This window comes from Cyclopterus lumpus, chromosome 15 (assembly GCF_009769545.1).
Source record: "Cyclopterus lumpus isolate fCycLum1 chromosome 15, fCycLum1.pri, whole genome shotgun sequence".
Classification (NCBI taxonomy): Eukaryota; Metazoa; Chordata; class Actinopteri; order Perciformes; family Cyclopteridae; genus Cyclopterus; species Cyclopterus lumpus.
The window spans coordinates 21,535,566-21,559,286 of NC_046980.1; the positions used below are offsets into that span (position 1 = coordinate 21,535,566).

At 44.8% G+C, this 23,721-nt stretch overlaps 1 protein-coding gene across 1 annotated transcript; it reads right to left on the reverse strand.

The window, feature by feature from the left end:
* Positions 1-1,847: 1,847 nt before the first annotated feature.
* On the reverse strand, positions 1,848-23,613 carry si:dkey-192p21.6 (uncharacterized protein LOC565246 homolog). Its single transcript, XM_034552531.1, has 15 exons — positions 23,532-23,613; positions 23,103-23,197; positions 22,904-22,990; positions 18,203-18,285; positions 15,487-15,563; positions 14,707-14,737; positions 14,455-14,615; positions 11,514-11,626; positions 11,203-11,324; positions 10,340-10,463; positions 10,150-10,236; positions 8,700-8,777; positions 4,411-4,481; positions 3,182-3,294; positions 1,848-2,029 (listed from the first exon to the last, which is right to left on the reverse strand). The coding sequence occupies exons 1-15, from the start codon at positions 23,611-23,613 to the stop codon at positions 1,848-1,850; spliced, it is 1,506 nt and encodes a 501-aa protein (XP_034408422.1).
* Between the last annotated feature and the right edge of the window lie 108 nt (positions 23,614-23,721).

The following is a 23,721-nucleotide window of genomic DNA, read 5'->3' on the forward strand; positions in this document are numbered from 1 at the left end:
ACACCCCACCCCCCGCCGGTCTCGAGAGTGTGTCCGTGGCTAAAGGCTGTGGTTCAAGTGAGGGATGTCTCTGTGGCTGGACGGTGTGTGTGTGGAGTGATGCATTGCTGCAGCCTCGGGGCAGGACACCAGTCACTCACACAGCAATCGCTCTCTAATCAATGTCTCTGGAGCAGAACCACTGCAGCTCACTGGGCTGCAGGAGGGCCAGCAGGGCTTCTCAGGAGCTCCAACTTCAACTAAGTGGAAGAAAACACTGCTATTGTATATTTGCACCTGCTGTCTTTGGTCCAATTTGTCTCATCGGTATCAGGTAGGCTATATAAAAAAGGAAATAGAAGATAAAGAGGAGGAATCCATACGTGAGAAAGTAAAAGAAATATCTGGAGTCAATTCATATTTATGTGTATTATATATTTCATTTTATTCATACTGACTTGGGACCTGCTGTTATACTGACAATACAGGTCGAAAGCCTAGTGAAATCCAGATTGTATTATTACTATATTCAGTTCCATATGTTACACAACCACACAACACAGATTTACCTTGTTTCTTATTTAACTTGTCTACAAAAAGATTATTTCTAAAACGTAATACATCCATTTAAAATAAAGGCACTGCTTAAAAATTGAGAGAAAGAAATGTGACACTTTCTTCCAGATACAATATTGATATCAATACGTTACAGATACTGGACCCACATGTTCACTGTCAATGCTGCCGGCTGCATCAAGGGAGGGTGTGGGGATCATTATGGGACATAAGATAAGCTGAGCGGTCTGAATGAGAACATTGCATCTGGGATAACGTTTCCATATGACGGGCATATAGGTATCCTGAGACATATGCTCATTGAGAATCAATAGAGACACGGAAATGTTCACGGTATGTGGGACCAAGGCAGCGCTGTAGCTCGTGGGCTTTTTCTGACAATGTTTCTGTGGCACGGGATCAGCAGAAATTCAATCTGAAACATCAGCAGAATATTCATCATCTCCGCTGTCTAGACGTTCTAATTTTGATCTGTATTAACAACTTCTTGTGACGTGTCTAATGGGTTCTGAGCTGCTGCAGTTCCTGTAAGTCGCTCATATTGAGTCAGCGGAGAGACCTGTAACGAGCTCGGGCTCTACGAGGCGGCACGTCGTCGTTCTCTGATGAATTGGATTTGGGTAATTTCTCTGATTTTCTAATACAATGAGTGCACGGGGTGTCGGTGCCATTAATGAAACTCCTTTGTGAGCTGTGCATCTTGACCCCTATTAAAGTACTGTCACTCGGACAAGCAGATGGTATTGACACACATTGACACACACACACACACACACGCACACGGAGAAGGAGTGGCCATGGCAACAGACTCATAATGGCTGGCATGGTGTGTAGTGGAATCACTCGGCCTAATTTGTTAAGTACCACCTCAGTAAATTTGAATTAATCAGTCTATTCAGTGCACAAAACAAGTGGCATCAAATAAATCCTCAGCTGCCCACGATGACGATGAATCAGACATCTTCTTGAGAAACTGTAGGATCTGATTTTATGGTTTCATGGATGAACATTGTCATACTTGTTTGCTGCAGCATGTGTTTGATTCCAACTTGGAGCACTTCCTCTGAGCGGCTTGCTTCGTCAGATGGCTTGGATATTACATCAGGACAATTCATTCAAATGCACGCGAGGAAGTCAATTAAGCTGAGTAAGCAAACAACAGTAGGTCAGATTTATTTCCCAATGATGTTATGATAATCTATATCATTTAACACGAGTAGCGTTTTGTTTAGAACAACGTTGTTAGAAAATTGCATCATTACAAGGAAAAATGGACATACGATCATCCTGGTTTATATTTTGAGGAAGAATTTCTTCCTGTACAGCAGGTATGCGATGAGCACCCACAGAGCAGTTGCCCACAGGCTTTGGAAGAGCCACTCCCAGTGGCTGTGCTGGAAGCGCATCTCCCAGCTGAACGGGAAGTAGAAACCCAGGAGAGAGTGGCCAACATATACAAAGATGGAGTTCATCCCTGAGGAGAGGAGAGGAGAGGAGTCAAACTCAAGTTGCTGCTAAACAGGACTGCAAAAGTATTTGTCTTTATTCTGCCTCCCCGAGTCGTGGTACTTTGCACTCATCACCTCCGCTGTGGAGATTTGGAAAGCTTGCATCCGGACAGAAGATAGTGGGGCAAGCAGTGCCAACTTCCAAAAACGTTCTAAATATTAATTAATAATCTGACCGAGACTAAAAAAAATAAATGTAAAAAATGTTTTTGCATTTGCTGGCGTCACTATAACCGAATTCTTCCCTAATTACTTTATTGTAGCATAGCGAGTGCAAAGTGCACTTAAAGTGAAATGGACCAGCATTTTTTCAATTACACCTGATTTAAACGCAACACTGATATGTCATCATATCTAAAAATGATATGGCGAACTTGTTTAGCCGGTTTACACATCGGACAGAAATTTGGCATCAAGTTCAATATTGACTCAGTTTTGCTCTCTGCCAACTTCTGAGGGAAATATGACTCTTGAGCTGCTAAATGCTCCAATATGTCTGTTTGCCGTTGGGTAGATAGCGTAAGGCATTTTCAGCTGAATATAGCAGAATACAGCTGAATACAACTGAAAACAGCGTAATACAGCGTTACATACATTGTTAACATAAAAATAAGATAAGATAAGAGATAAGATAAGATAATCCTTTATTAGTCCCTCAGTGGGGAAATTACAGGATTACAGCAGCATTACTCACAGTAATAAGTAAAACAAGTAGTATAATAACAGAAATAAGATAAAAGAGTAAAAAACAAGAAGAATATTATATATACAGACGGAGTAGAAATAGAATAAAGTGGATAAAGTGTATAAAATAAATTAAAAAAATTAAAAAGTAGTTAAACGTATTAGTATAGCACAACTGGGCTAAAGTGCTGCTCAGTGCGAAGTCCAAAGTGTTCAAGTGTTTGTGGCCTACTGGGAGCTCAGCTTGTTGTGTAGCCTGACAGCAGCGGGGAGAAAGGAAAATAACCATAACCATAAATAAATGCATCTTTCAATGTAGTCAAGGTGCTCAATCGTGTGCCAATAATGATTCTGGGGGTGTTGTTTTTTTTCTTACCGAAGCATAATATACCTGTGTGATTCATTGAGCCCTTTGATTTGTCAATACACAGTACCTGGGTATATGAATGGCTGTCCGCCCCACCAGCCCTTCATATCGATGACAAAGTACATGCCTCCCAGCAGCAGGAAGGAGGAACAGCCCATACACGTCACATAGGACAAGGACCTGGAGAGACAGAGCATCAGCAACACTTTACAACAGCGTACATCTGGGCATCACTAAAAACCTAAGTGGGGCGGCGTGAACAAGGGTGTAAAAACACAGAGTCTATCAATCCTGTGCTGCAAGCTAAAATAACGCCCAGGGGTCTGCAGCCAATCCGGCAGACTGCGGGACAGTTTTGCCGGATTGGTTTAAAGCATCAGCGGTGGATCCTTGGCGCGTGCCCACGTGGAGCCGTGCCAGCCAGCCATGTCCCTGTCTGTTCCTAAGTGCAAGAATGTTTGATGTAATATCATCTAATGTAAAATGGCTGCCTCCCGGAGCCTCCTTGCAGCTCGGGCTTTATTTATTTATTTATTTATTCTTTTATCTCAGCTGAAGTGGGGCCAAAAAGGATTCTTAGCTGGGAGTTAATTACTTCTAGACATCCAGGCAGGGACTCGTACTCAAGAGCTCAATAACCTGTGTATGATGAACTGCCTATAAAAGCCGAGCAGGTAATGGCGAGGGATGAGCACAGCGTTAGCCGGGGGAGGGGGGGGGGCCCCCTGTGGAACATCAAGAAGAATTTGCTTACACATCAGAGATGAAATGGTATTCTTCCCGCTGCAACATTAAAATGATTCACAGTCATATTAAGGGGAACGTGGGAGCGGTCCAAATGCATGGGTCGTAACCTCATGTAACTCTGAGGTGGTGATTGCGTTGCATTTCATGCAAAATCATTATCAACATTGATCAAGATGCCACGCCTTGTTTTACCAAGAAGGCAATATTATGATAGTTAGACAACGCTGTGGTCATAGAGGTGCTTTTTTTCCAGAGCGGGATCCCATTCCATCACACAGTGCTGGTAAAATGTGTCGCGAGTGAGTCCAGAGGATGAAGCATCCTTTATTTTCCTGCTGTTTCCGGCTGCAGGGAAGAGTGATCATGTTGTGAGGATGTATAACCGCTCCACCTCACACCCCCGGCAGCGCGGGTGATTATTTACAGTCACGGCTGTCGTTAGAGGTAAGTAAACGCGTGTTTTGGCAGCCTTGATTTGTGCCTGTTGGAAACCCATCCTTTCTTTTGTGAGGAAAAGTGGCTGAATTTAGAGGGTCAGGAAGCACTTACCAAAGGTTTTTATTGACAGGTATAAATCCTCCGTCTCGTGTGCACTTAGAAAGGATGGCTGCAGAGATTCCCTGAGGGTTGAAATGAAACAGATTTCAAATCGATGGAGGGCGATAAAGCAAGCAGCATTGGGCTGCTAAAACGTGAGGCAACAGAATGAAGCGACTCCGGCAGATAAACCGATTATCTGAAAGTCGGATGAACAATGGTCCGTCAAGTCACGCGCACAATACCTCGAAGACAGAGTCACCCCCATCTGAAGTCAACCCCGCAGACTTATTAGCCACGATACAGAGGAACTGTGTATGATCTTGATAACTCTTCTATCAATAAAAGCATTTATTGTCTCATCTATTTACCTTTACACGTGAATTAGATATGCTTGAGGAAACATTTCGTCCTCCAGAGAGAAAACCCAGGGCAGTGGATCAGAGTCCAAACATGCTTGTTAGGTGCATATCCATCATGTGTATAGATGACAGAATCGATGGTGTGGAAATAGCCTAGCCGGGGCTGGATTGAGTCTCCAGGCTATCCAGGCAGCAGGATGTGGGACGGGGCTGGTATGTGGGGCAATCGCTCAATTTCAATCTCACTGCTGGAGCCTGATCGTTGGATTTTTAATTAACAGGGGCTATTGTTTATTAGGGGGAAGATGCATGGTCACCCCTGAATATCAATCTGCCGCAAAAGAATCAAACCACAATGAACTGTGTTTTAAACCTGGCTTGTCCTTTACTGTATCAACACCTTCTGGTTCTGGTTGGTGAACCTCCTGTGCATAATATCAACCCCGTGGCTGGATGCCTGCAGAAATGAGCTCCCCCCCCCCCCCCCCCTTCTCCACAGAGACGACCTGCTAATGTTAAGAGCACATGTCTGAAACTAGAGGCTCCGCTCTGCCTCCTCCCCTCTCCGGCCAAATCGTATTAGAAAAGTCAATCATTAAAACCTATTGTGCTTTCTTTCTTTTGTGGGACTAAAAAAAAAAAGATTCAGCTGATTTAGCTAATGAGATTAAAGAAGACACTAAAGTAAATATACAAACGCAGCGGGACACGTGGGACGACAATAGGCTGTATTCTCTCTTCCCAGAATCCATGAAGAAAAGGCCAGCTCTCTCTATCAACCATTGCAACGCGATAACTTCTATTTTATTGTTATTCTCCATTTCAGTTGAGCAGGATTTTAAAGTCCCTGCATTGATCAATCACAACACGCTGTATGATCCTGAATATAAGATCTCCAGCATCATATTCTTGAGTAGCATCCACACCTTCTATGTAGCATTAGCCGGTGAGCCAAGAGATACAGTGGGAAAACATAAAAAGCCTAATGTTTATTTATTTCCTCACGTGTTACTTTATCACTCTGTGCCTCTGGGAGAAGCCGAATGGATCTAATATATTTCACCTCCGTCCAGTCACTCGCTCCACAATGATAGTCAATAAGATTCAACACCAGGAGACAGAATGGGGAGATTTGTCATTTAAGAATTGAGGTTAACGACATTAAATTCTCACAACAGCATTTCAATTGATTCTCACATGTACTAGCATGGATTCTTCCTGATCACCAACACAAAACACCTGCTTCATATATTGGATTTAGTTCATTAATATTGGACCTATAACAACCTTATTGCGTTATAATATTGTTGCAGTATTGAGTAAAACAACCTATTGCGGGGCTACTTGTGGTTCCTAGAGTCCTAAAAAGTAGGATGGGAGCCAGAGCCTTCAGTTATCAAGCTCCTCTTTTATGGAACCAGCTTCCACTTTCAGTCCGGGAGGCAGACACAGTCACCTCATTCAAGAATAGACTTAAGACTTTCCTGTTTGATAGTGCTTATAGTTAGGGCTGAATCAGGTTTGCCCTGGTCGAGCCCCTAGATATGCTGCTATAGGCTTATAGGCTGCTGGGGGATGTTTTAGGATACACTGAGCACCTCTCTCCTCTTCTCTCTCTCCTTATGGATACATTTACATCTCTCCATTGCACCTTATTAACTCTGCTTCCTCCCCGGAGTCGTTGTGACTTCACGTCTCATAGGGTCCATTGGACCTGGAGGTGTCTGATGCCTGGTGAGCCGGCCTCCCGCGTTGGCCCTGCTGATGCCCCGCCCCCTCTCCTCTCTACCTCCTTCTGTTTCATGGATTGGAGTTCCATTCATACATTGTCATATTCATGTAATGTGTTTATGTAACTTTGTAAATGCTGTTCATTCTGTACACATGACATCTATTCATCTGTCCATCCGGGGAGAGGGATCCTCCTCTGTTGCTCTCCTGAAGGTTTCTTCCCTTTTTTCCCTGTGAAAGGTTATTTTTGGGGAGTTTTTCCTGATTCGATGTGAGGTCCTGGGACAGGGATGTCGTATGTGTACAGATTGTAAAGCCCTCTGAGGCAAATTTGTAATTTGTAATATTGGGCTATACAAAATAAACTGAATTGAATTGAATTAGATATTGCAATTGCTGTTTCCAGCCATGCTGTGAGCATGGCTCTGTGTCTGTCCACAGCTATTGAAAGAATTGTCATGAAAATGTGTATATAGTTTTGACAACTACAAAAATGATGTGCATAATCTGGTGCAGGCATTCATGGTTCCCAGATGATGAATAATTTCCGCGAACGCCACCATGAGGTCAAAATGTGCATTGAGTGAAATGTCTGGACATTTATAGGATGCATCGCAATAAAATGTCTGGTTCCCCTGAAGGATATATTCAAATTTTCAATATCACAATATTAAAATTCAATACTGTAGTTTCTGACCAAATATCTGCTAAACTAACTAATGATATTACAGTCAGCCATAGCTGTATTTTGTATTTTCGTGCTATCAGCAAATATTAGCATGCTAACATGCAAAACTATATCGATGAACATGGTAAACGTAACGGTCTGCATGTTGTAATTATGGGCATGTTAGCATTTAGCTCAAAGCATTGCTGTGGCTAAATGTGCAGCCCCACCGAGCTGCGAGCATGACTGCACACTGTAGTTTTCTTACATGCCGAGGTTTTGGGGGGATTTTTTCATTTCTTTGTGGAACGTATGGGCTAGAAGAGGAACTTTAGTATCACGTGCCTGGATATTGCATGTGATGCTGGGCTACACATACCAACGTGACAAACATGTCAGACGTAGCAGTGATACGACTGAGTAGTTATTTTAAGAACCTTCGGTGTGGTTTAATCACATTGGTCAAACAGTTACACACGCGAGTCTGCAGGAACCTGATATTGAAAATAATAAAAGGACATAACTTAAACCCGATGGGATCTGCGTCTGTGTTCTCCTCCGTTTCCTGCTGCACCGTTTGATTTCAAAGGCCGAGTGGTGCAGCCGGCTCCTCCAGCTCCATCGTCGCTTCAGGTCACAGCACTGCCAGCTCAGGACGTCTCTGCCTCCGCGGGCTCCCGAAGAACGCTTTGCAAACCGGCTACATGTAGCAGCATCTCACTGTACGTACGTTGGCCAAGTACAGCTCAGCAAAGCCAGGCCTTTCCACATGGATACCCGTCCATCTCGTTAGAGCAGACTTAACAGCCTCCTGTCACAGGTTTAGAAATGCAAAACGGGCCGTCTCGTATAACACTTGGCTTCTCCCTGTGGGACACACACTCCCCCCCCCCCTCTCTCTCAATGAAATAGTGGCCAGCTTGCTTCTTCTTGTGTTTTGAGACCACCCAGCATGAACACAGATCCAAAACAAATATGACCACAAACACTCTCTTAGAAGATTGATGAGGAATGTCATCTTTTTATTCTGGCTTTGAATGGACTTTGATCTAGTTCTGTTCTCCCACCGTGTCCATGCTGTCACGTGATTGGTCTGTAAATATTTATTGAGACTTAGTGCGCAGGCTTATGAATTAGCCATTCTCTTCATCCGATGCTACTGACCGCAGTAGACTGTAAGTAATATGCACAACTCTTCTCATCTCCAACCACATGTGAGGCAATGAGAGACAGTGGACATGCCCTTGAGGCACTGGACACCCGAGCCTGCCCGGAAACACAGCCACACATGGATGTTGTTTAATTGTGCCGAGATCACACACATGTCCTCAACACATTCCTGCTAACGAACGGCTTCGACGGCTGTGACTAATACCCGAGTGGCAGGAAAACACGTTGCAAGCGAAAAAAGTGCATAGCTCTGTGTGAGTCATCGAGGCCGGACGATGTTATAAGCGATTTGTTGTCTTGGTTTTAAATGATCGGTTGACTTTTATTCTCATTTACTTGCACAGCTGTGTTTAAAGCATGATGTAACGTACCAGGAGGACGGCCCACACTAGGAATCGACAGAGGATGCTGATGTTCTTCCCCTTGTAGAAAATGATGATTTTCCCGGCCTGTGGCAGAAAGGAGACAGAGATAAGCACGAGTCATTTAAATCATACATTTAATGAGAAACACCACGTAAACACCAACAACCGGCGTGGACGTGTATTTGTCCTTGGGTAACCCAATAGGCCTGGGACGTGGGCGTCAATGCCGTGTCCCTGACGGGGCGGTCACATTTCTCCTCTCCTGTTGAGCCAGATGTGGCGTGGAAGTCATCCACACCCTCTGATTAATTTGGTGATGATGAATATGTTTCAGCTGAGGACATTAGCACGGGCGAGCACAGAGGAGGGCAGCGGACACCTGGCGTGTCGTCTAAGACTCGCTGACTGACGGGCTCAGTGCTAACCGCCCACTGGGAATTGAGCAATGTGGCTGCGTTTGCATGCCTCCTTCCCACAACACAAATGGTTATAAGTGACACAGTCGCCATCAGAAGCTCAGGTCTAAAGACCGAAAGCTCTCTCCTCATTTTTTTTGCTCACAACATTTAGTCATTAAAGTGGGGGCAGCTGTGCACTCACAATGACGCGGGAAAGGGTCGCTCACACAATCTTTGTTTAAGTGCAGAGTTAACTGCCACTCGGAGGTGTGGATGTGTATATGTTTGGGCCTCAGAACGATTTGGTCTCCGTAGCGCCTCCCCCCCATTTTCCCGCGCTGCATGGTATACCGATACTAGAAAGGAATGGTAATACGATAGCCTATTTCATTAGCACTGATACTTGAAGTATGACGTTGTTTTAATAAAAGCCCTTCCCATAAGTCGATGTGCGGCGGTGGGACGATGTGTGTGCGCAGCGCTCTGCTACACTTCATTCGGATCCTGCTATGGACAAAAAACAAGGAACATGACAACGGGGCTTTAACTATGACCAAACGTCACCATCTTTTCTGAATCGGTCCTGTCCAACGCATCTCTTGCAATTACATTTTTGAAGTGTTGAAGTAAACACATTTATGAAACACAAAGCCAACGTATCGTTTTGGAAACTGTTCCAAGTCACTTGCTTGCAAACGTGTTTTCTTACTCTAGAGTTTGAGGGAAATGGAGAGCGATTCTGTGGCGTCGACAAAAGTAATACTTGGAAATGCTAGTTTTCCTTTTCCCCTTTAATATCTATTCTCTATGAAAATGGTGGGGTCTGGGATTACACTCACCGACTGTCACTGTTTTCTGGAAAGAAATGTGAATTAAAATAGTTTGCGCTTCACAAATGAACCCCTAACCCTTCATCGTTATTCAATAAATAACCTAAACGGAGCTGAACTATACATTTGCAAAACACATGAAAAAAATGACTCCTATTACAAGGAAAAGTACATTTGAAACTAAATGAAAACAGCATTATACTGACATCTTAAATAAATGATCCATACCTGCATCCCCAGGAATCCCATGACAATGGAGTTGATTGTACCCAGAACACCCTCGGGGTCGAAGGGCTGCGTGGTGCGGTACATTTCCTGGAAAAAGCAAGATGAAAAGGATTGTTTTAATTCCACCCGTCCGGTTTTAAGGCAGATGGATGAAACACTGAATGGTGTGTGTGTGAGAAGAAGACCTTACTTTGCATGAGGGGTATCTGTACATGTTATCGCCGAACATCCAGCTGTCAATGTAACCGGCTGCGCCTCCAGTGCAGTTTGCGTAAAGACCGTCATCCCCGATTCCACCAGCTCCCAAATACCCTCTGATAGCAAACAATGTAGAATAATCAGTAATAAAAGAACACGTTAGAGCATTTACACAATAAGAAATGATTACAAATTAAACAAAAAGCAAGGCACACGAGACTGCTTCAAGCTTTGTATGAGATTTGGGTTCACCGCATATAGTTGACTACCATGAGGTCAAGACTCAGCCTTCAGCCGCTCAGCTCTCTTTTGCAAGATATTCATTTACTAATCAATACGTCCACTTAATATTGTATATTTCTGTTTTGTTTGATTTTATGATACACCGTTGCTTCTTTTTAACTGTGCCTGTAAGGTGTGCTTTGGGGCACTTTTTAAATGAAATGAAAATTCACATTCCACAAAAAAAATAAAATAAAAAGAGATTTTGGAAGAAACAGTGCTACTATTTGAAACCGTGAAGCCATGCAGGGGGGGGACGACGACAAAAAAAAGCAGCACAGAGCAGAAGATGCCGAGCGAGGAAGATGGATCCTCTGCCTCCGTTCCTCTTATTGCACATGACCGACTGAGATTGGCTAATTATGCCCTCTGAAGCATCCACCACGGGCCCATAAATCACGGCGGTTCATAACACCAGCAACACAAGGTGCACATTGACACCGCTGCTCGCAAGCCCCAACTGGAGAGCATCTCAGCATGCACAGATGAACACTTTTAGCATATGTGCGCCGTCGATTAATGAGAGGAGTGCACGTGGTCAGCGACACAGCGGCGACCCTTGTCTGGACTCACGTGGGGCAGTTGGGTACGGGCATGAGAAAAGTGGTGCACAGCCACACAGCCTCTAGCAGGATGATAATCAGCCACTGTGGCCAGTAAAGGACCACATCCTGGACGGGTTTCCACCACGGAGTCTGCATCACAGAACACAAATATCCTTGACAACTGTATTTTAATGCATGTTTGGCCAGTTATCACAACAATAACGATGGGCCGTGGCATCAAATGAGCTTTTTATAAATGTGTTGTTCCAGGCTGGACTTTTTCCTTTGTCCCCCTGGTGTGTAATGACAGACTAAAGTGGACTTGACAGCGCTGCTCACCGCTCCCAGTGGGATTTCTTTCTGGCCCCAGAAAGTCTGCAGGAGAGACAGAACAAAGTAGGTGAAGCCCAGACGCTGCAGCACTCCAGGGATCCTCAGCCAGGACCAGGACACTGAAACACGGTCAACAACACACACACACACACACACACATCATGAACAACTACAAGTCCCTTGATCCCCAATGATGAACAACTCATGTACAGATATAACTCAGTGGAGTGAAGCTTTTCCAGCTGATGTGAGCCAATTTATAAATCAGGAGATTGATAGTGGGGGACAAGAGAACCTCTCCCAGATCGTTCCACTACAGCACTGCTTCCTGAAGGAGGATGATTGACAGCTCGCCACACTGGGAAATGGTGTCAGCCTTCAGGATACGGACATGTCAAGAACCTGGGAAGCTAATCAAAGATTCCCAGTTATCTCTTTGTCTCGACAAATTGGGGGCAGGGCGGTGGGGGGTTAAAATGGTTGAGAGATTGATGGTAATCTACACATTAGTTAATTGAAAACCTCTTTGCCGCACAAAGTGCCGTGAAAAGCCTTGTAATCCCAATCATTGATCGGGACAAATCAAATAAGAGGCGGAAATCTCTCCTTTCATAGGAAAAGAGGAAGCTCTTACTTATGACACATTTTGTTAGATCTGCTGGTTACACCTGCATAACTTACCTTATCTGTGCCCCCACACACACGTGTCACTTAAATCAAAAACAATCCTGAAAGTCACACTGTTTGCAGGAAACTGTAAAATCTTTTGTTTCACTTTGTTATTAATTTATGTTGTGTTTTTTTTTTTGGGGGGGGGGGGGGGGGGGGGGGGGGGGATTTAGACCCTTTTTAACATTCAATATCATTTAGGAAGTGAAAGCTCTGCTGTCTACTTCCCATCTCTGAGCACTTTCAGTGATAGATCCAATAGGCACTCTTACTGCTTCTTTTCCCACTTCTGGTTAGATGCTAAAACTGCACTTGTACTCTGAGCAATGACAATAAAGTCAAATCTGATAATGATGATGCTATGAAAGTGAGCAGAACGCAATAAAGTCATCAGCAAGTCTGAACCCCAAAACCTTTTAAAAAGAGTGTTTTTTTCCTATTTGAAGGCGTCAGTAGGCTTTTTGAATCTGTCGCCATCCAAAACAGAATAGTCAAAATATAAATATAAATATTGAAAACACACCGTCGCCAAGAGAAACAGCCGCGTGTTCAGCGTCACCACAATGAGATTTGGAGTTCATGTGGATTTCAACCGAGTGCTTTTCGAGTCGTCTCAACCATAGTCATGTGTAAGTTTGACTGACAAAATACCAAAATAAAATAACCAAAATTGGAGTTTCAAGGTCACTGCTTTGACGATGATGATCTAACCGCGGTGGCGTTTATGTGAAATGACTCATAGTTTGTGTCAAAGGTCAACACCTCCTTCCGTCTCGCCCCCGCCATTGAAACGGTTTAACATATTGAGCTGGTATGACTCCACTCTCTGATTAGATCCCGGGACTGAACTGCAGAGGACGTCCTTGGAGATGGAGGGCAACGCTGCAGTTTATGGTAAAAGTCTGCTGTTATGATCAGCTCCGCAGCAGCTGCACGGGGCTGAAGAGGGTAACACTATCTGTTGGTAATTGTCCATTACCGCAGCGGTTGTTTTTGCTCAATCTGCCTCTGTTAAACGTCCCCTGGCGCTTGGCTTTGAGACTGCACACGCAATAATAATATTTTTGTTAACCCAGTTATGCAGGCATTCACACGGGAAAGTCCATTAGCACTGGGGGTGGCTAATGTGTGCAGGGCGCCCTGTGAGTCCCCAGGTGGACAAAGAAATGGGGAATTTATTTCAGCCTGCTTCCCCTCCTTTGGCTTCTTTGGCTTCTATCACGCATCTGGATCACATCACCGTTTTGTCTTTGTGCCTTATGACTAACTGCAGTTTGTGAAAACAAGACATTTAGTTTGTGCATATCATGAACATACCAAATATAAGCTAAATTACGCCTATCTTCGACGACATTAGTGATTATTTTCATAATCAGTCTTGATGATGTTTTGGGACAAAACGAGACATGCATTAATATTAGCTTGGGTTCTACGGTACCGCCACCAACTAGTCAAAAAAACCTAAACATATTCAGTTTGTTAAGTCAAGACAAAGTGTCCATTCATCAATGATCAAATGTTCTGCATATTGCATGTATTTTCTGTCATCAACCAATCGTTGCAGGTTTGCGTGACAAAATATGGAATGAATCTTGAAAAGAAATCTCGTTTGAAAATCTGCGTGAGAATTGTCGCTGGTTACGTAATACGAAGCCAATGCAGTTTGTTTGTAGCGAGCTTCGCAGGGGGGCTACTCGTGGTTCCTAGAGTCCTAACAAGTAGGATGGGAGCCAGAGCCTTCAGTTATCAAGCTCCTCTTTTATGGAACCAGCTTCCACTTTCAGTCCGGGAGGCAGACACAGTCACCTCATTCAAGAATAGACTTAAGACTTTCCTGTTTGATAGTGCTTATAGTTTGGGCTGAATCAGGTTTGCCCTGGTCTCTACCTCCTTGTTTCATGGATTGGAGGTCCATTCATACATTGTCATATTCATGTAATGTGTTTATGTAACTCTGTTCATTCTGTACACATGACATCTATTGCATCTATCCATCCGGGGAGAGGGATCCTCCTCTGTTGCTCTCCTGAAGGTTTCTTCCCTTTTTTCCCTGTGAAAGGTTATTTTTTGGAGAGTTTTTCCTGATCTGATGTGAGGTCAAAGGTCAGGGATGTCGTATGTGTACAGATTGTAAAGCCCTCCGAGGCAAATGTGTAATTTGTGATATTGGGCTATACAAAATAAACCGAATTGAATTGCACGTGTAACAAGTGGACATATTATTAGACAAACGGCACAGTGGGCCGGTTCCATCCGGTGCTACATGTGCTGCACCTACGTGGCCCGTCTCGCGGAGAGTAGTTCAGGAAGCAGAAGCCGAGCATCAGGAGGACGACCGTTCTCCAGGTCATCTTGCGGAGCAGCTGCCGCCGGCTAACTCCTCTCCTCTGCATGGATCTGAAAGCCAACACCACCGAGGTGCCGATAACAAACACAAACCTGGAAGGAACGACAGCATAGTGCTATTAAAACATCAGCATATATTACAACAGAACTGAAAATATGTGACAGTCCTCTTCGGCAAACCTACCATGGCATGACAAGATCTGCCACAGTGAGACCTGCAATGAATCCAGAAGCATACATTCATATCAATACACACACACACACACACACACACACACACACACTCACACACCTGAATGGGATGCCGTTGAACACAGTTCACAGTGTTTGCCCTTTTCCAATCTCTGCAATCCAAAACGACTACAAGGTAAATGAATAACAACCGTATGTCCTTAAACTGCCGATCCAGTCATTAACTTTCCATTTTCAAAAGGTGAACACATATTTGCAGTGACAGCAGGAGCGAGAAGATTAATCAACTGAAATCAATACACTCTTCTAGATGTGGCAACGAGGCTATTATAAGATGGTAAATTGACAACAGCCCTAAACACATGGATTTCATCAAAGTTTCAGTGACATTTTTCAAAAAAACTTTCATTTACATTATTTACATTGTCAAGAGCGGCTGCTGCAGGAGGCGAGTGCTACACACTCGCTGCCCCTCCCATATTCTCCCAGCATGCACCTCTTGCTCGTCTCCTCCCTGGTTGTTAATAACAATCCAAATCGATGCATTGTGCCTTTGATTTGGCTCATTTGAGGAACGGCACCCCTGTGTGTGTCTGGTTTGACACCTCATTTCCCACAATTAGTGACAACAGGTCAGAAGACGTTGCAGATATGATGAGGAGAACGCTGCCGTTGAATACATTAATGTTATAAAGTATCGGCTCCTTCCTTGAAACACTACTTGAATAGCAGATGAGGGGAAACACAACTGTGTGTGTGTGTATACTTTTACCATTCCATGGTGCATGTTGAAAGAACCAGTAGCCTCCTCCTCCATAGTTCACAAACACCATCACCGTCAGGGCGAACCTGCAAACACGCGGCAGTGAGTCAGCACTCCAGCACAGCAAATCACCAACAATTGGATTAACTGTCACGCAGTAGAGTGAACGATGGAAATATGGACGAAAATTGTTTTTAAACAATTAGAAATAAGGCGTAAAAAACGTTCATATTTAACTGCTTTTTTTTTTTTTTTCTCTTCAAGTTTTTAAAATTAAAAGGAGCCAGAGGAGGGGCTTTTTATTCTGTCCCACTCCAAACGCAAGGTAATGCAATCCAAGCATTATGAATCACTCAGGAAATGAACACTTGTCCTCTGGATCTCCCCAAGCAGGAGTGCTGACTAAAGACTTTGCGTCTAATATATGATACACTTTATACTTTAGCACCGGCCGAGGCTGCTGAAACACAGCGCACGTGATGGAGTGCTTCCCCGAATCAGACACCGGAGAGAAGGGAGGTGTTTGTGGCGCATGTCGGAATATGATGTGTGTGTGTGTGTGTGTAGGGGGGGGGGGGGGGGCATTACACAACACAAAACTTGTGGGGGAATGTAAACGGTTGCATGGTCGAGACGTTTGCTCTGAGGCAGATTTAAGCCTTTCGCCCTCCTGAATACTTGAATTCATGCTTTTAATTCACGTTTTTATTGAATTTAAATATCATCGAGGGGCTCTTTAAGAGACATAACAAGATCCAGACAAACCTCTAAGAACAAGAGTCCCTGATAAGATGCACTGTATCGTCCTCGGCCTCCTCTTGTGTTTCGGGACAGATTCAATTAAGGGGAGCACCGAAGCCATTACTGCTCTTTTATCCCCAACCTGCTGATACACGGTTTTAATCGTCCGCTATCATCTCAAAGGGCTATTAAAGCAAACCTGGCGGCATGTGTCCATGTACTCTCTCCCTCTAATGCACGCATACACATATGAATGCAGGTCCATCGTTTAAATTGTGATGAACACATCCATTAGTCGCCATAGTGACAAAGATAAGGTAAATCAGTGGCCAGATGAGGCCCCGGTGAAAATCCCTCCAGTATCCGAGCTTATTGGCCATCTTTTTCTTTAAAAAAAAAAATCTAAACACTCAAATGCCACATTGTGATTAAGGGAAACTACAAGTGCCCGATTAATATGATGTCACTTCAGTAACGGACTTGATTTGCGTCTGGGATTCGGCGTTCGTGATTCGTCGCTCACCGATTACAGACGCACGTGTCTTTCTCGCAGCAGTGACAACTGGTTACGACTCGCTGATAGACGCTTATGGACTTCTTTGATTTATATCACTGCACATGCGTCACCAATTAGAGCGTTGGCTTAGTACATTTCCCCGTTACAAATGGATAGTTGCACTCTATCACTGCAGAGTATTGAGTTACCTACTACCAAACACACGGACATCCAATCTAGTCATAATAAATGACTACTTGAGTGGAAATGCCAAGGTCCTTTTTTTTTTTTTTTGTGGCCAAACATCAGAGCATATCTGAAACTGAGTCAGAGGAAGACGTGGAGCTCAGTCAAAATAATGAACAGAATGAGTCGGCCAGCTGGTGTTAAAGGCTACGGACAACCGGTTGTTTTTGCTGTAATAGTTGTTCCCTCTGTCGTATGGCACTGCTCAATGCTGACGGTGCCATTTCCCACAGTATGGAAACCGGCGACAGGCTTTTAGCAGCGCGGCGCAAGATTAAAAACCAAATCCTTTTAGAAAAATTAACCGTACCCCGCTGTTCTCTGTATATCATGTCGGTGCGGCCTGAGCAATGATCAGGAAAAACCTTTCAGCTCAGAAGAAGAGCCTTTTTGCTTTCAGAAGTGGCGTTTAATGTCGACGATGCGTCTGTTCTCTGCAGAAAGTTGTTACTTATTGGGGAGTATGGCTCATAAGTCACAGGGCCGTGGAGGCACACGCAGCGATAATCTCCAGTGCTGAGTCACAGTCGGAGGACGTGTGTTGCCAGGTAGGACGAGTTCCAGTAGAACACATCAGGACATCGAGTACAGAACTGCGGAAAGGAAATTGAGCCTTTCCTTGAACCTTTTCAAAGTCCGCTATAATTCAATTCAGCTCCCAAACGACATGCAGCTATGTGGCATTTTTAATTCGGCACATACGCACGGTGGTTTCCGACAAAAAGGAAGCCACGCAGGGAGAAGATGCCGATTGTCTGCTGGACGCTGCTTCTGTGCTGCTGGATTTCCTCTCGCTCCCCCAATTTTTGGCAGGAGATCTATGGCCGTGTGGATGTGTGCTGATATGTTGATGATATTATTACATCAATTATTTGGCAAGGGGGAGGTCAAAGCCACACCAGCATCCTGTTTCCAGAGAGGCGTGCATTGTGTCTACCCCCAGGCCACAATTAAGGCGAGCAGGGAGCCCAGATTCAATCACATGCATCACCCCTGTCCAACAGAAACACACTGTTCCCAACCCGAGACGCACCCATATCACAAATCCTGCCCGAAGCTACACCGCCTGATAACGACAGCTAAGGGGAGCATGTGGCCAGACTGTGACCCCTGTAATTATTCATTATATTGGGCCTGTAGATCTTCATCAAGCCCCAGACTGCTCTCAACAGAATAAGCATGTGAACGGGCCACATGTGGTGATAGACTGATGAACAGGGTGGTTGTTGACGGCGTGCATACCCTCGGAAAGTGTCCAGTGAGAGCAGGCGTGCTGATTTAGCTTTCGTGGTGTTGCGCTCAGCTTCACAAGCCTCTGCTGGGTCCTGAAGAAACAATTAGAGAGGAGACACGATGTATTTAAGTCACTAAACATCTGGCTCATACAAAGGATGTGTGAAAAGTAGCAACATGTGTCAACTTACTGAACGTGTCGTGACTGCTATTTGTCTTTGCTGTTGGAGGTAATCTGCGTTCGCATTCGTTTGGCTTTATCGAGACTCCTCGGTTTAACGAATTGAAGCGGTATTGATTTGTGGGCCAGTTGGGGGCAACAGGGCCAACGTGTAAACGAGGAGCGGGTTTCCAGCTCATACAGATAACCAGGGAAAAGGCGTTCGCACATCTAGAAGACGAGGAGGAGCTTTAGCATTCATTTGGAGTCACATTTCTGATGAATAACTCCAATATTCACCCTACTTTTAGCTCCTTTAGTTGTTAAAGATAGTGCTAAAGAGTGCTCTATGCTCGCTAGCTGCTAACGTCGTCTTTTGGTGCAGAGTAGGTAGCTTTAGCTGGAACAGAAATACTGATAGTGAATTCAAAACAATGGCTGAAAGGCACTAATATGCTCCGTAGCGCAGTGTTTAAGGGTTCTACTTTTGTACCATCTGTCCTTTTAACTAGGAGAGTTAGAAATACACAATTAGAAATACATAAACACTATAATAAGTAGTTGAAACTTAACTAGAACGAACGTGGCTAGAATTGTTTCCGAGATGCTGACAAAACCAAAAAGAATCCCCAATTGTCACACGAGTCCGACCCCCTCTAAATGATATCTTTCTACCCAGGTCATCCTCTGTGCTGTGTGTCGGCGCCTCTTTTTCCCTCGCTCTGTGAAGGCAGCACTGAGATGACTGCGGCCTGTTGCCCTCTCAGTTGGATTAGCCCGACTCGCTGGTCTCTGTGCTGCAGTTTAAAGAGCCAGAGCAGGAAGACACCAGCACTAATACGTGATGATGGATCTGCATGCCATCCAGGCAGCATATGGAAGACAGAGACATCTTGCATGGAAGAATGAGAGGAGCCATTCATGCTCACCGAAATTACACAGCAGCTCTTGCCATCAAGCAAGATGCTGTACAATTGGCTCTGCTAACATTTGTATCAATCATTCCATTAGTGTCTCCCGGACGTCTTGATGACTGGAGTCTCAGAGCGATTTTGGTATGCAGCTCAGGCTGCGTAGTTGCCAATAAAAATAATGCAATGTTACTGTTGGATTAAGGCAACTTTAATGTCTGCATATAAGTCAATACTTCTCTGCAGTGAAGACATAACGGTGGAGGAGTTGCTTGGCTGGGAAATTTGCTGGGAAATTCCAGGAGTTTAGGGGCCAAACAAGGATATTAAGAATAAAATACATACGTTCCTCATACGCACATTATCCATGAATACAATTGTGTATTTTATGGTTAATACAGTGATGTTTAGTATCTCAAAGATTTTACAGTGTTGTACGGATGAGTCAGCCACTCATTTCATTTGATTGGTTTATGATTGATCTAATTCTAATCAATCAAACCACTCATCTGTGTCATGTCATTGCATTTATTAAGATATTAATAACAGAGGCATATTGTACTTACATTATCCACTGAGTACTGTGGGCCTTGGCAGCACATGGTCTTAATACACCGTGATGTACAGCGCCTCCTGCGAACGGAACAACACGTCTGAGCTGCCTTGTTCTGATGGAGGCTGAGTGCTGCACGGTATTCTAATAATGGATGATGTAAAACACATATGGGTACCTGTAGATGTAGGGTGCCGCAACGAATAAGAGATCGATTAGGGCCAGTAAGAGAGCTGCCACCAGAAGAGCTGGAAAAAAAGAAAGAAAAGGAAATGTTTTTTAAATGGACATTATGTAATCAGACTGTATCCGACGTCATAGTCTGTCTGGAAGTCCATGTCAGGAGCTTTATGCCGTACATCTCTATCAGAATAGGATCTGACTGGGGATAAAAGGCCTGATTAGCACTCTAAACTGTCTGCTTTACTCGCCTCTGGACTCCCTTGTGGCTTTCTGTCAGTCAACCAGTGTCAAAGGGGATCCCTCAAGTGACAAACTGGGACCTAATGGAAAACTCTTGGTCGATCCATCTGGGTAATCTAACCCCGCAGGCGTACGAGAAGGAAAATGTAAAGCTACACTGGAACGAGGACGAGAAGAGAACGACGGAGAGAGCTGGTCTGCCCCGGGGCATCGTGGAGAGGAGCGAGGTCAGGATGAAGTACATGGCAGCTGAAATGTCTTTTATTTGCTCAAGGAATGATGAAATCTACCCAGACCACAGAACAACGATGAGGTTCAAACGCGTTCATTGCTTGAGGAACTAAAAAGGGGAAAAAAGAGTTAATTAATGTAGATACAAATGTTCAACATAAATAGTCTTACTTAACCGCGAGTGTACTACTTTATTGCTTATTGCTTGCCATCTGCACCAGCAGCATTGAACAAAACCAGTGGGACATTTTACAGCTGCACTATATGAGTCGAGCACCGGCTCCAGGGTGATATGGTCTGCTTGCGTCAATGCGAGGAAGGAAATAAGAGGGCAGTGTTTGTCTTCACTGGAAAACAAACAAAAAGCAGCCATTTTAACCTGCGCTTGAATCCACACTACGACATCCACTCTGAACAAAGAGTGGTCACCAGTGGTCACACAAAGCCACGGCATCCCTGCTGCTCTATTCCGGGGTTACTATTGTTTTAGACGACACCAGACATCTCTGCCACGCTTCGCTCGGCTCGTTGTTGTCAGAATGAATATGAAAATGTTATGGACTCATTTTGGGAAGCGACTCGCTTAGGTTTCACCCTCACCCTCAGCGGGCGACTCGTGGTTCGTGGAACAATGCAGTACTAACGTGGTTAAAGGGTGACTCTGAGGGCTGCACCGAAGCGTATCCTTGAACAATACCGCACGTGTCAAGTGACCTCACAGAGAACCACGGTCGATCAATCGGAGGCGCTGAAGTCAACTTTGAAATTCCCCAGCAGGGCAACTCCAACCTGCCTTGAGCTGCTGACCAGACCATTACTGAAGCTGAGCAAGTCCTATGGGGAGTTTGAGCTAATGGACGCTCACCGTACGGCGAGGGCTGACCATACAGCTGCTTGGATAATGGCTACTTGGCTTAAAAGTCTGATCTACAACATAATCTGCAATATTGTTAAGTACAGATGTACATTATGGAGAGAGAGACGCTTTCAAAATCCCATTACGCCCTAATCCTTCCACACTCCCTAATGTATTACCCACAATGCTCCACGCGCGGAGCCAGGCCTTCAAAACAAACAGAAAAGCTTTTCTTTTATCCCTTTTCAAGAAAGCACGTCTTATCTGATCAATACACATCGTGTCCCAGGAGACGGAGGAGTATTACTGCTCAGCAGATGTGGACAGGCCGAGTGATTCCCCTCTTTGCTGACTCAATTAAGGAGAGAGCGGATCAAAGGCTCCGAGGTTCCTTTACTGTCACTGTGTCTCAGCAAAGCAAACAGCTTCACTCCCAGTATGTTCTTCCCATCCCATGACCGTCACCGTCCCGTGTTCCTCATCGGTGTTGTGCACTTACGCAGGTATGCATTGTTTGGCTGTTCATCCACAGCGTCAGTGCAGCCGGGTTTACTGGCGGCCTCGGACATCTGGATCCAAACAGAGTAATGGCCACCTTCTCCATATGTCTGACTCCAACTGCATCCATAAACAGTGAAATGTTGAGCACAAAAAAACTGTACAGACGGTTTTCATTTGATCCCCGTGGAAATTATATTTCCTCAGCAGCATATATTAAATTACCTTTTTTATCCACTTGCTGCTGTTTTCCCTTTTTACCCGCCTATCACTGATGGTTTTATAACACAGGGAAGCTCAGGAGCACCACCTAGTGTCTGCAGCCCGAAGTGCACCCCCTGCCCCTCTCGACAGCTCCAGTGTCAGGCCCCAAAGAACATGCATTACACGCTCCTATTGATCCACTGTTGGGATGACATACTAGCTATCACTTGGAGTGTTTTTTTCTTCTTCTTCTTCAAATAGGGAAAAGGGAATCAATAGCAGCACAGTGTGGTTAGAGACCTCAGCATTGATCTAGGAAGAGAGGGTAAGAAAAAGCACCAAAGGCTTGTCATGTTGCAACCGAATCTCTGGCCCCATGTTTACAGGTGACCCCCAAATGGAAAGCTCTGCCCTGCTGTCTTGTCAGTCCTGATTGTTTATAAATATGCCGCCCGTCTCCTCCAGTTAACATCCCCGCTGAGGTTTCCACAGGACGAGCAGCTCGGAAGCTTTAATGAGCCCTTTTCATCAATATAGGGATGTCAAGTCTTATTAACCCCAAAAAGGCTCCTGATCGATACCCCGGGGAGGTAGTTTAAGGGAGGGCATCACTCAGGTCCAGAAAGCAGGTCAGGATTACTCCCCCAGCCCAGTAAATAATCCCACAGACTGCTGATGCAATCACCGGATGCCACCACACTATATCACGGCTGGAAACCAGAGCAATGCACTCCCCCCGGCTAGTGAAGATGAGTAAACAGGAAACAAAATCAGCATGTTCACCTCTTTGGGATTGTGGGTGGTTTGATGTTATTGACGCTTTGTTAGAAGGTTCAAACCTGCAAAGAGTTGCATTCCCGGTCCGTGATGCCACTCGCAGAGTCAGGGTGAATTTAGTGCTGACCACCGCCGATGCGTTGTTGTTGTTGGGTTTCACAGAAAGCAACTGCTGGTACACACACTGGGAGGAAACAGGTGAAACACTGACTGAATGTACTGTACACTCTAAGGGGTCTCAAGACCAGTACGAAGGGCTCATGACGAATAAAGGCGTAGGGGTTCGGGGACCTTACCTTGTAGCAGTAGTCTGACGTGTAGAAGACCTGCACCTCTTCGGTCAGCTGGTTATGGAATGTTAACAGAGCCTGGTCAATTTTCAGATTGGGCCCTGCATAGATATAAAGCAGCACTCTTTTATGATGTATGCAGAGCTTTTGTTGTACATCATAAACACCAGATAGCAGAAGGGTATATCGGATCACATTGCCGAGATAACTCTGACTAAAAACACTATTACCTGCCTACGTTCTCATACTACCGGCGGGGCCATTTGTCATAATTGAATGTTAATGTTAACCTGGAGCACGGAGAACCTAACTCTGGTCACAGGTGGCGGCTCGTTGGTAGAATCACGTGCCACATCTTCAGAAACACTTTGGGCTGTTTGAGACTGAACACCAGAAGGATCCACATCTACGGCTCGTGACTCCGAGAAGCCTCACCTGATGGTAGGTTTCCTCCGTAGCCGCCGGTTACCAGGATAAGCAAAGTTAGACTCGCTCGTAGCGGTTTCCTGGGCTCCATGTTGCTCCACTTTCACACCTCTCGACTTTATAACACTCACACCAATATAAAAAAGTGGTCAAAGGGCATGCATGTGTGTACGGTTGTTGGTTTGCGATGCACGTGTTT